The sequence below is a fragment of the Mauremys reevesii genome, linkage group 16 (genome assembly GCF_016161935.1).
Source record: "Mauremys reevesii isolate NIE-2019 linkage group 16, ASM1616193v1, whole genome shotgun sequence".
Taxonomy (NCBI): domain Eukaryota; kingdom Metazoa; phylum Chordata; order Testudines; family Geoemydidae; genus Mauremys; species Mauremys reevesii.
Genome location: NC_052638.1, coordinates 25,289,685 through 25,301,874, shown reverse-complemented (window position 1 = coordinate 25,301,874; position 12,190 = coordinate 25,289,685). Strand labels below are relative to the sequence as shown.

The 12,190-nt window shown below is 43.3% G+C and overlaps 1 protein-coding gene across 1 annotated transcript in view; it reads left to right on the top strand.

Annotated features, from left to right (window-relative positions):
- The first annotated feature begins 2,173 nt into the window (after positions 1–2,173).
- SLC7A10 (solute carrier family 7 member 10) overlaps positions 2,174–12,190 on the top strand; it is a 71,735-nt gene continuing 61,718 nt past the window's right edge. Inside the window, 2 exon segments of the mRNA XM_039503687.1 lie at positions 2,174–2,222; positions 2,225–2,395. Coding sequence (XP_039359621.1) covers positions 2,174–2,222; positions 2,225–2,395 — 220 coding nt within the window.

The following is a 12,190-nucleotide window of genomic DNA, read 5'->3' as shown; positions in this document are numbered from 1 at the left end:
CTACTTACCTGGCACCAAAGATCCCGAGGTCCAATTCCTGTTGTGTTCCCGTTCCTGACACCTGCCCCTGAAGTCCTGGTTCCCATCTGTGTTCCTGTTCTTCTGTCCAGTGTCTGCAAGACATGGTATAGTCCTTCTCTGTTATTTCTGTAAAACCCCACTGTATAAGGGTTTGGGCTCTGGGGTTCATCCCCATTTCCAACATCTGTGTTTACAACCGAGCAGTTATTCTTTGTGTTATCTTAGTTGCAAGGAGTCCTAGTTTGTTGTTGTGTATCTCAATAAACACAATTTTGTTGTTTGCAACCTGTGACACGGTAGGGAGCGGGATGGGTTGACCTAGGAATGTCATTTACTTTTACGGAGACTGTCTGCATGGGGGATGGGAGAGCAGGGGATGACTTTAGGTGAGGGACAGTACCTGAGCCTGTAACCTGAGCCAAGAAGGAGGGTGGGGCAAGTCGACACCTTTTCCCAGGAAACTGGACAAAGGGAGAGGGGGAGAGAAGGAGGGGGAGAGAGCCTGCTGGGGGGGGGGTTGTTTCAGTTTTGGGCTGGCTAGGAAGATGCAGGGAACCCCAAGTCTGGGGTCTAAGATCCTTGTCCCCCAGAGGGACCTGGCTGAGGGGTCCTGGTTGTACCTACATGCCCTCCTTGGGACCGTGTTCCTGTCATCTAATAAACCTTCTGTTTTACTGGCTGGCTGAGAGTCATGGTGAATCGCAGGAAGTGGGGGGTGCAGGGCCCTGACTCCACCACACTCCGTGACACAACCTTAACCTGCCTGTGTCTTAACTACACTAAAACACCATTGACAGATGCAGAGGGGAGGTAGGATACTGCACATAGCCTATCTTCTGTGAAGCAAAACCTAATCTTAACAGTCACAGGCTACCAAGCCCTAGGAACCTTGCCAACTAACTTAGTGTATTATAATAGCTAAGATTTTTACAAACACAATTTCTTAAATAAGATAATGTAAACACAAAGAAAGCAGCATTTCGAACTGTACCCTGCTAATGTACCAGACCCCTTCCCAATCAGGCTTCATGTCAGGACATGGCATTGGTCCCAGTGATGGATAACCTCCTCCTGGCCATGGATGGGAGAGGAAGGTCACCCATCATCATATTATTAGACCTCTTCTGGGATTTAACATCATCTGCCATAGTTTAGTAATCTCTTGCATCAAACAAGTAGCTGAAGTTAACAGAAAAGCACTGACTTCTCCAATCCTCCCTTTCAAGCCAGCCCCAGAGAATGTTGATGGAAAATTGCTCCATCACCAGACTACTCATTTATACTTACATGATTTATTAAGGTAAGATTGTGGCTGAAGACAATTATTCAGAAATAAACCTAAAATCATGTTGTTATATTGCACATTAGAAGAATAATCTATGTTTATTGGTTTTTGCAACAACTTTGAAGGAACTATAGCTATTAACATTAATAAGAAAATTGTTGACATTAGTAAGTTCTGTTAGAGAAAAAAAATAAGCCTACAACAACCAGCCAACAAACAAAAATGGTTTAAAGAAAAATTTGAATCAAAATCTGATTTGAAAGACACTCAGAAGTGAGAGATTTATTATATGTCTTGGGCAATCTGTTGATCGAATAAAAAGGTCCTGCGCTATGAAACCTTCCTGGGAACACACCACGGTATCACCAGCGTCAGGAACATGACAAATCCCGAAGGGAGGGAGGTTCCTTGCAGATCCAGCACCCCCCAGCTTGTCCAGCTACATAACAATTAACCACAGCCCTGGGGCGGGGAAGCTGCCAGCGCACACAGACCGTTTGGGGTGGTTTGGACAGTCTGGGGTGTTTTCTGTTCCACTAGTTTAAATCCAGATCCGAATTTTAAAGCCATTTCGTACTTTTTACAGCCCTGCCATTGGCTGCCGCGCCCCCCGCACCCCTGCTCGGCTCCCCCGCGCGGGCGGCTCCCCGAGGCAGAACTCGGCTGAAGCTCCGCGCAAAGGGCGGGCAGGGGCAGCAGCTTCGCGGCCCCAAGGGGCACGTGCACACCCCCCCCCCCCCGCGGCGCGCTGCGGTTCGGAGCCTGGGCAAGACGAAAGGGGCAGATCGCGCCCCGGGAGGCTCCCCCGACCGCACCGCGCCGCGCGGGGCCCCGCTCGCCAGAGCAGCGCACCCTGCCCAGCCGCGCATGCGCCGGCCACCGGAGCGCTCTCCAGCGGCTCTGCGGCTGAGCGGGGCAGAGGGAAGGGAGTCGCCGGGGCAGAGATGGCTGGGGAGACTCCGCGCCCGACCCCCGGCAAGAGCATCGCCGCCCCGCCGCCCCGGCCGCCCCGCCGCAGCAGCAGCAGCTCCGAGCGAGTGGCTCTGAAGAAGGAGATCGGGCTGGTCAGCGCCTGTGCCATCATCATCGGTAAGAGCTCCCGCCCCGGCCGGGCACCGCGCGAGAAACTTGTCCGCCAAGGCGGAAAGTGGCAGCGGCGGCTGGCGCGGCCCCGGGTGCGCGCCTTGGGAGAAGCGGGGCGGGAAATGGTAACCCGCAGGCTGGTGCGGAGCAGAGATCAGGGCTGCGAGTGCCGCTGATCAGCTCCCGGCAGAGTGCATGCAGCTGCGGCAACAACCGCGAAGGGGTTGTGTTTCATGTCTTCATCATTGATCCCTGGAGAGGCAGATTAATGAATTTAGCTCTAATAGTTATCGAGCACTCTTTATTATATAGAGACAGAAGAAAGATTAACAAGTAAAATGCATTTCATGGGCACTCATTTGTTAATATGAAACGCTTTTCCTTCCCCTGCAATGAAAATTCCCAGGTACAATAACTTAATTATGTGCTGCCTGTATTTCAAAGCAATAGATAAAACCTCTAGAATTATGTCATTTCATTTACAAAGGTGTTCTTGTGGGTGGTGCAATAAGCTATAGCATTGATTAAAATGCCGGAGCATAGACTGGTGCCAAAGTCTACAATTCCTGACAATTCTGATTGAAAAGCCAGTATACAGAAAGTGTCACCATAATCAAGGGGAGCTGTAGATATAAGTTGTTGAACTACAGGCGATTCAGAACTTTCCACAGTGCATTTTGCAGTATGTACTAAACCCAAGTTCTCTGTTATCTTAAAGAAAGGCAACCGTGGAAGTCCACATAAAGACCTAAAGCTGTCAGCCAAAGCATCCAGCATTGTAACCCAAAATAGATTTTAACCATTTTTTATTTAAAGCCTATTACAGATCATTGTCTAAATCTGAAATGCCAAAATATAATTGGTTTACAAATAAAACTCCATTCACAAGACTCTAAGTCAATAGATAAGAACCTCGACATAGTAACCGTCATCTATTGTACTACAGTTGTCTTCCATCTACTAATATAACTAATATAACTATATTAAGTACTGTATGAGATGAAATCAGATTTTTCCAATACCAGTAAACTGTCCACAAAGAAATAACATTGTAAGAAATCATTTCTGTAATGAAACAATGTATTTATGAAAAGTGATAACTGGTACCTGTTTCCAGAGCTCTGGCACCGTGCACTTTACAATTAGGAGATTAAAAATATGCACAAGGGTACAGGACAGTGAGCCTGCTCCAAATGTCAAAAGTCTACAATCCATTCCAGTCCATCTTTCTTGATGATTAACACTATGCTTGAAAAGGAATCCGTTCATTTTATTTCTACAGGCAATACCAACTATTAGAATTAACAACAACATAGCTAAAAGTTAAATAAGTACTGTACTAACATTTCCTTTTGAATTATAAACTCTCAAAACCAATCTGGTCTGAACCTGAACTATTTGCATTGCCTTTCATATCTTAGTGATCTCATCTTGCTCAACACAATGAGTATTGAAGTTATACTAAGATTAAGAATATATCATCTGCAGCTTTTCCAGTAGCTCATTATCGTTATATGGATTTTGTATTTTTGATTACACATTTTAGAAATTTGAGCTGACTATATTGATTTCTTGAGTATCTGTCCAACACTCAATCATCCCTTTTTTACACCTCTCTGTGTGTGTGTAATCCCAATTGATATCGCGTGCTCATATCAATGCAAAATTCCATAGAATCCTAGCACCTGGTCCTTCAACATTTACTTACATCAGTAAGTCACTGAGACTGCTTATGTTATGGCTTTAAGATTTGGTCCTTTCTGAACATAATCGTCTTTCTGAACATAATCTGTGCAGTGTTACATTAAACTAACCATCTTCACTCAGGAGTGACTTAAGGAACACACCAAAAAGACCTGTTATTTTACCTGTTTTAACTATAGTGCCCAAAGTATCCCAAACTTTTAACAAGCCGATTCAAAGTCTCTTCAGTTGCAGCATCAAAGTACCAATGCCAACAAATGGAAATGAATTTATAACATGTAACATTGTAAAATTTATGTATTAACCATCTATAGTCATTAAAGGCCTTGTGGCAAGATCTCAAAGGGTATTAGAGATCTTTTTGCAAGAGCTGGGCCATTTAACCTGGTGTGCTGGGCATATGCCAGTTTGGGTAATTATAATCTGCTTAGTTAAATTCTTGATTCATTTTCATTTGGATATGCTATTCTTATTCACTTCATGCCTTAAACTGTTGTGTAGTGTTTCTATGCAGTGTTAAACCACTGCTACGTTCACCTCATAGGTGGTTGTATGTCAGCGGTGAGTGACATGATCACTATTGGCCATACTCAAGGAGTCTCATAAAGGGCTGTAACTATCTAGTCTAATTACCCACACTGTCGTAAGCTCCGCCCTCAACCTTGATCCCTTGTTTGGTCTTGCTCAGATTTTGACTTGGCCATGTGAGAGGTGGGGGCATTTGGCAGTTCATAGATTACTTACCCAATATTTTTCACTAGGAGCAAATGGATGGGAGGGGGCTGAAGAGGCAAGTGAGAGGAGCCCTGGATCCATCCCCAATTTGTCAAAGAGCGTAGACATCCAGGTGCACAGACACACACACATGCCTCCCAGAACCCAGCTCATTCTCCAGTCTGCTCCTGGGGTGATGCAGCTACACACCATCAGGACAGATTGTAAGGTTACAATTTGGTCCTTTTGTACATCCCTTGTTAACCTTGGTAAAGTGTTTGGGGCCCCTTTCAGGTGAAAGGTGATATATACATGCAAGTTATTATTGGGGCAGCTGTACAGGGAATGTAGCTCCCTGAAAGCTACATGAATTACCTGCTCACCAGCTCAAACTGTGCTGGGAACAATTGGTCTGGTGTGTAAGTGGGGAGAAGATAAACTGTGAGCTGTGGAGCTGGACAGGGACAGAGAACCATGAGGGCTAGAAACGTTCCTTTTATAACCGAAAGCTGGGATTCTCAAATAGTCACATGGATCTGGCAGTTGTGGCTTTAAGAAAACTACCAAATACTGGGAAACTCAACGCAGGTTGACAGACTGAGCAATTCTGTAACTGGATGTGTTGGCTCCCCCCTCTTCATGTCCTCTCCCCAGTTAATTACCATAGAGGTGCAGTGATTCTAATGCGTTCCCAATCCCTTCCTGTCACCTTCTCTGACTTGTGTTTCGGAGCTGTCAGAGAGATGTATTTGGGCTGTGTCACCCCATCTACAGCAGGGGAGGAATCTGCCCCATGCTAAGAGGCCACGGAGGTGCTATACATGCTCAGTACCTCCCCCGACCTCATCCACAAGCACCCAGCTGTCAGACTGACAATTAAACTCAGTAGAGTCAAACACAGCCTCTGGGAGGGGAAGGTGTCACCCCATGAGGACACAAAGTAGTCACCATGGCTGCACAACCTGGGTGGGTCACAGAGCGCCAGCAGGGTCTGCTCTTTGGCAAGACAGGGCCTATAATTTGTTTAATTCACTTGAGATAATAACTGCTATCAGTATAATTAAGAAAATTGTTTAAAAGACAGAGGGGAGTTGTCATGTTGCAAAGAGTTCTGCATGCAATGGCATAATTACTGGGGAGAGTATGGGCTTTTCTACATTAAAAAATGGCACTAATATAACTACATCCGTGTAATTACATCAGTGCAACTCCTAATGCTGACGTACTGCACTGGTGCAGAGTAGGAATAACATTGATGTAACTTAATTCAGTAATGAGCAGGGGAAATGAACAGCTCCCAACACCCACAGATCCCCTGAAATCTTCCCTGGATTTCAAGAGATTTGCTAGAGTCTCTGTGGTCTCTCCTGATCCCCTGTGCCCTGCCTCACCACCAGGGGCGGCTCTAGGCACCAGCAAACCAAGCTGCTGGGGGCAGGCTGGGCCGGTGGACCTGCCGCAGTCATGCCTGCGGGAGGTCCACCGGAGCCGCGGACGACCGGACCTGCCGCAGGCATGACTGCGGAGGGGGCGCTCGTCCCGCGGCTCGGCTGGACCTCCCGCAGGCATGACTGCGGCAGCTCAAGCGGAGCCGCTGGACCCGCGAACCGTCCGCAGCCGTGCCCGCGGGAGGTCCGCTGTTCCCGCGGCTCCGGTGGAGCTCCCGCAGTCATGCCTGCGGCAGGTCCGCTCGTCCCGGTGGACCTGCCGCGGGAGCTCAACCGGAGCCGCGGGAAGAGGGGACCCGCCGCGGGACCGAGGAAGGGCGGCGCAGCACACCGCGCTGCCTGGGGCAGCCTATTTTCTAGAGCCGCCCCTGCTCACCACCATCCTTCACCCCACCCGCCTTAAAGAGGTTTCCACTGCATTGGGCAGCTCCACAGCCTAACGCTTTCCTGGTTTTTACAGTGGATTTCCTACTGATTGCCATGGCATGGTAAGATGGTCTTAGTCCACCAGTCTCCTTCTACTTCCTGTCTCCCTCTGGATACCTCAAGGAGATCTCAAGATTATGGGATGGTTGTAGGATGATGGGGGGGGAGACAGAGCCAGGAAGATGACACCCCGACTTCCACATGGAAAAAAACAGGACATCTTCACACAGATCTTGGCAGGAAACCATCCAGCTTTCCATTAACTGAAATGAAGAAAATAGTCTCTCTGCACCTGCAGAAGAGGCTACTGCTGTCAAAAACAGGTTTAAGCACTTTAACAAACTCTGGTTCCAGGTGCTTAGCCAGTGACTTTCACCAGTTCAGTGGTCTGACTTTCTTTAAAACTTGGCAGTAAACATGTAGTGCTTAATACTGTCTTTTGTATTAATTTAAATTATTTGAATTGACTATAATAAGTTTAGGCCTTAACGTAGGTTAACAATTTCAAATTTAATTTTAAATAAGTTTTAATTTAAAAAAAACTTGTATTCAAATAAAAATCCAATTTTTTTAAATCAATTTTTTAATCCATCCTGGGTTAGATGGCCTTTACTACCAGAAAGATCCTGAGAATTCTGCTGAATTTTATTCCATGCTTTGGTAAAAACACCCAGAAAATCCTAGAATCCCATGTGCTAGACTTGATTTGAATATCATACATATGGGTAGCATTGCCACATATCTTGAAATCTCTCCTAATGCACAGCTATGAGTAATAACAGTAGTGGCTTTGTACATGGGATGTGCCAGTGCATGCCTATGCATATAACATTACAATCAGCCTTTTACATTCCACAGTCTGTTGGGACTTGAAATCATAAAACTTTCCAAAGTCATCTCCAAGGTATTATTAAGTGACTTAAGCATCTCAATAGAATATCTATTTTAAGACTCTTTGAACAGAACAACCAATTTGTCCATAGCCCTGGAGTGGCATTATCAACCTGTCCTGCAAATTTGCTGTGAAACAGAACCTAACTCACCTTAATGATGGGGACAACCTTTTCCAAATTAGTGAATGCTGGAAACAACTGCAACCATAGCCAAACTTTTGAAGTGATGGCAAACCCCATTCTGGCCATTATCTTGGATTTGCACCATCTGAAAAAGTGAGAATCTGTAACATTTTTCAAGTGTTTAAATGTCAGCGGTGAAATCCCACCCCCTTTGAAGTCAAAATCTTACTGATTTCAATAGGGCAGGATTTCACAGCAGGAGCATATCTCCACTCATTCTGCATCTGAGTCAAGGGGTAAGTAAGTATATTCCTTATTTTGCATACAACATTCTTGGTTATTGCCTCTGTGTCATATTATAGTAAATATACAATATTTAACTAATAAAAGTACATTTTAGACTCAGAAAATGCATTAGAAAATAATTTTGCCCTAAATTTATTAAGTAATTTACTATATACTGTTAACTTGTACACATTACACCAAAACGTAAGCCAATAAAATTTAAAACTGATAAATTAGAAGTCCTTGTAAAATCGGGCTTTCAGTGGGAAATCTTACAAGCACCTAATTATGGATCACTACCCTAAAAGATCATGTCTTTCCAATAATTCAAACCGAAAACTTACAATAAGGGGGTGAAGATGAATGGGTGTTATTTGAAAAATAACATGACCAAGACAATATACATATGTGATGAATAATTCTGCGGTTGCTACTTCTGTTTGTTTCAAATAAAGCATGACTACTATATTTGTAATTGGAAATAAAAATAGTTTCTTAGTTTTCCTTTTGCTTTCCAAGTGTTCCTTAGCACAGTGAATTGATGGTAGAGTGCTAATTTGGTGACAGTACTTTGTCCTGTTAGATGATCTTTCTTTCATGTCTGTAAGTGTCATTATCTGGTGTACTGGAGGATACTGTAGCAAATCCATGGCCTCTCAAGATTTTGCATTTGTTATTATGTAACACAGCATGGCAACTTGAAACTTCACAGCTGCAGCTGAGGGAGAACTCATTTCCTCCTGCTCCAAAAGTACAGCCTTGCGCTACTTGAGCTAAAGGAAAATCTCTGTTTGCTATTATTAATAGGTGGTCTATGCCCTACGGTTGATCAATTCCAGTTCCATCCCATAGAAGGCAGTGATATATACATACTCTACTCAGAAGTTTTTGCCTCTTCACTGAGCCCACTCTAGCTATAGGCAAACTTGGCAGCTTCATAGGGCAACATATTCTGCCTAGGGCAGCAGGACCAAACCTGAGTGGTACTGCAATCTGGTGTGGCAGGTCACAACACCACTCATTCAAATTTGGCATAGCCAGCAGAGGGACAGCTAGGCCAAACCTGATTGAGTGGTGATGCAACCTGGCGTTTGCCCCACATACATTTCTACCACAACCACAGAGCCATCAGAGGGGTCAGTGAATCTCCCTCAAAAGTCCAGTGCCTCCCCAAGGGCACCCGCCCCCCAGTTGAGAACCTCTGTTCTAAGGAGTAGGATGGGGTGAGAGGCGAGAAATGCTATTTCAGTGTAGCATAAATAAATATGAAGAAACCCCAACCAATATGCTTATATGAATAATAATAATAATAATAATGTACAATGTTCAGGCAAGAATATAAAGGCCTACACCCCCCACTGCTCCATCCCAGTGGACAGACTTCTGTCTTCACATCAGAAAGTTATGCCGATGCGGGAAGCAGGAACAGTCTTCATAACATTTGTAACTTTTTAAAAACATTTGCATTCAGACAAACTAATACTTGAAGAATACAGCCCAAAAGATTGAGGTAAAGAATTATGGGATACCCTGTTATAAATACAAAACTAAATACAAAAACCTTCTGTTACAGTTCAAAAAGAGACCATTTCTTAATGTCTACAGAGCTGGACACTGTGTTTGGTAGTGGTAACAAACCTCTCTGGCAGTTCATCTCTACTGCAGAATTGTGTAATGTGCCTGAGAGCTTCTGTAGGCGCACGCTACCTGGTCTCTCTGTTTTAAACACAGCCACATACAAGAAAAGACGACCTATTCTGGGTTTCAGCTATTAATTGCCTGTTAACATATTCAGCAAAACTGTAAATGAAGGTTCACCAGTACTCACCTAGATTAAATTAATGCAGTTTTTAAAGTAATTACTCATGTGCTTCTATCATTTATTAAATAATTTTTACAACTATTGCATAGTTGTTCAAACATCAAGTTTGCAAACTGATATCTAAATCCAAAAGTGTTAATTCATTGATATTTTGTGCATGCTTTACATAGAATGATAGAAATGTAAGGCTTGAAAGGACCTCAAGAAGTCATCCCTCCACGTATACCTAGACCATCCCTGGCAGGTGTTTATCTAACCTATTCTTAAAAACCTCCAGTGATGGGAATTCCACAGCCTCCCTCAGTAACCTATTCCAGTACTTAACTATCCTTATAATTAGAAAGTTTTTCCTAATATCTAACCTAAATATCCCTTTCTGCAGATTAAGCCCATTACTTCTTGTCCCAATTTCAGTGGACATGCAGAGCAATTGATCCACCATCCTCTTTATATGTAACAGCCCAAATATTTGAAAAATGTTATCAGGTCTCCCTTTGTCTTCTCTTCTTAAGCCTAAACATGCCTAGCTTTTTAATCTTTCCTCACAGTTTTTCTAAACATTGTAATTTTTTTTCTTTTCTTTTTTTGCGCTCTCATCTGGACACTCCACGTCTTTCTTAAAGTGTGATGACCAAAACTGGACACAGTACTCCAGCCACCAGTGCCAAGTAGAGTGAAACAATTACCTCCTGTGACTTACCTCTCATGTCCCAAAACTCCTGTTAACCCACTCCAGCATATGTGCCTTTTTCATAACACATTGTTTCCTTACATTTAATTTGTGATCCAATATAACCTCCCATATCCTTTTCTGTAGTTCTACTCTCTAGACAGTTATTTCTCATTTTGTAATTGTGTGTTTGGTTTTCCCTCCTAAGTGTCATACTTCGCACTTGTCTTTATTAAATTTCATCTTGTTGATTTCAGACCAATTCTCCAATTTATCAAGGTCTTTTTGAATTCTAATCCTGTCCTCCAAAGTACTTGCAACCCCTCCCAGCTCAGTGTCAGCTGCAAATTTGATAAGTGTACTCTCCACTTCATCATCCAGGTCATCAATAAAAATTCTAAACAGTACCAGATCCAGAACAGAGCCCTGTGGGACCTCACTACATATATCCTCCAAGTTTGATAGCAAACCATTGGTAACTACTCTGAGCATGTTTTTTCAACCAGTTGTGCTCCCACCTTATAGTAATTTCATCTAGACCACATTTCCCCGTATTTGACTTCAATGGGACTTTTGCCTGAGCACAGATTGAGTGAAAGCAAACAAAGTAAGGAGCTTCAGGACTTGACCCTATGTAATTTTGACCATATGCCATTGTTAGAACACCACAAGAACTGAGAACAATTAAAAACTACAACATAATTAATGTGACACAGGATATGTCTACAGAGGAATCTCAGTATGTGATTCTACTTGCATAGACATTCCTGACCTAGTTTAATCTAGCTAGCTCAGGTAAGGAAGCAGTCACACCACAGCAGCATGGGCTGTACAAGCATGCCAGGAATCCTGGATTACTCCTTGGGTGATTAGCGTACACTGAAGCCCAGACTGTTGTGGTTCTGGTACCTGAGCTAGCTAGATGAAAGTTAAAACGAGTATGTCTACACAAATTGTAATTACATCTCGTGATTGCAGCATAGACACAACCTTTCAGCCTAAAATTCACCATTATCCGTTATATTTTCAAAATGTACCTGCAAATGTACGTGTCCTTTGCAATGTAAATTGAGTAATTATGGACAAAATGTAGCAAGCATCTAATGTGCCATGCTCTCATGTAGTTAACCTAATTGTGTTACTTGCACAAACAAATTCGGTACAGACCTGCATGCAAATTTTTACACTGTCAGTTGCATGTAGCTAATTTTGTAAATCAGTCTATTACACTCTTTAGAAAAACAAGAAATAGGACCATGAAGACAGATCTAGCTAAAACTCAACATATTTCCTGTTTTACTGATGATCGCAGTTTATCAATGTACCTGGTTCAAGAGACATTGGGTACCTCCAGATATGTTCAGAAGAACCTATTAATCTACATGTACATTCATCTAAAACAATTTTTTTAAATAAAATATTTTGTTTACCTGACTTTGCCCTCCCAAACAGCAACCCACTGTCTGAATGCTGTGACTTCACTCCCAGAAGTATCACTTTTAAGGGTGGCAGTGAGATTTCTGATTCATGATACTTCTTTCTTGCTAGCAAATGGCCATAGACTGCTACTGATTTATCAGGTTTTTACAAAAAAAAATATTTCAGTGAAATCCTGAGTCCTAGCCCAGACTCAGAGTCATAATTACTGAACACTAGTTATCCAGACTTACTAAAAGAATAGCTGGGAAGCAGCCATGATTTGGAATTATATAATAT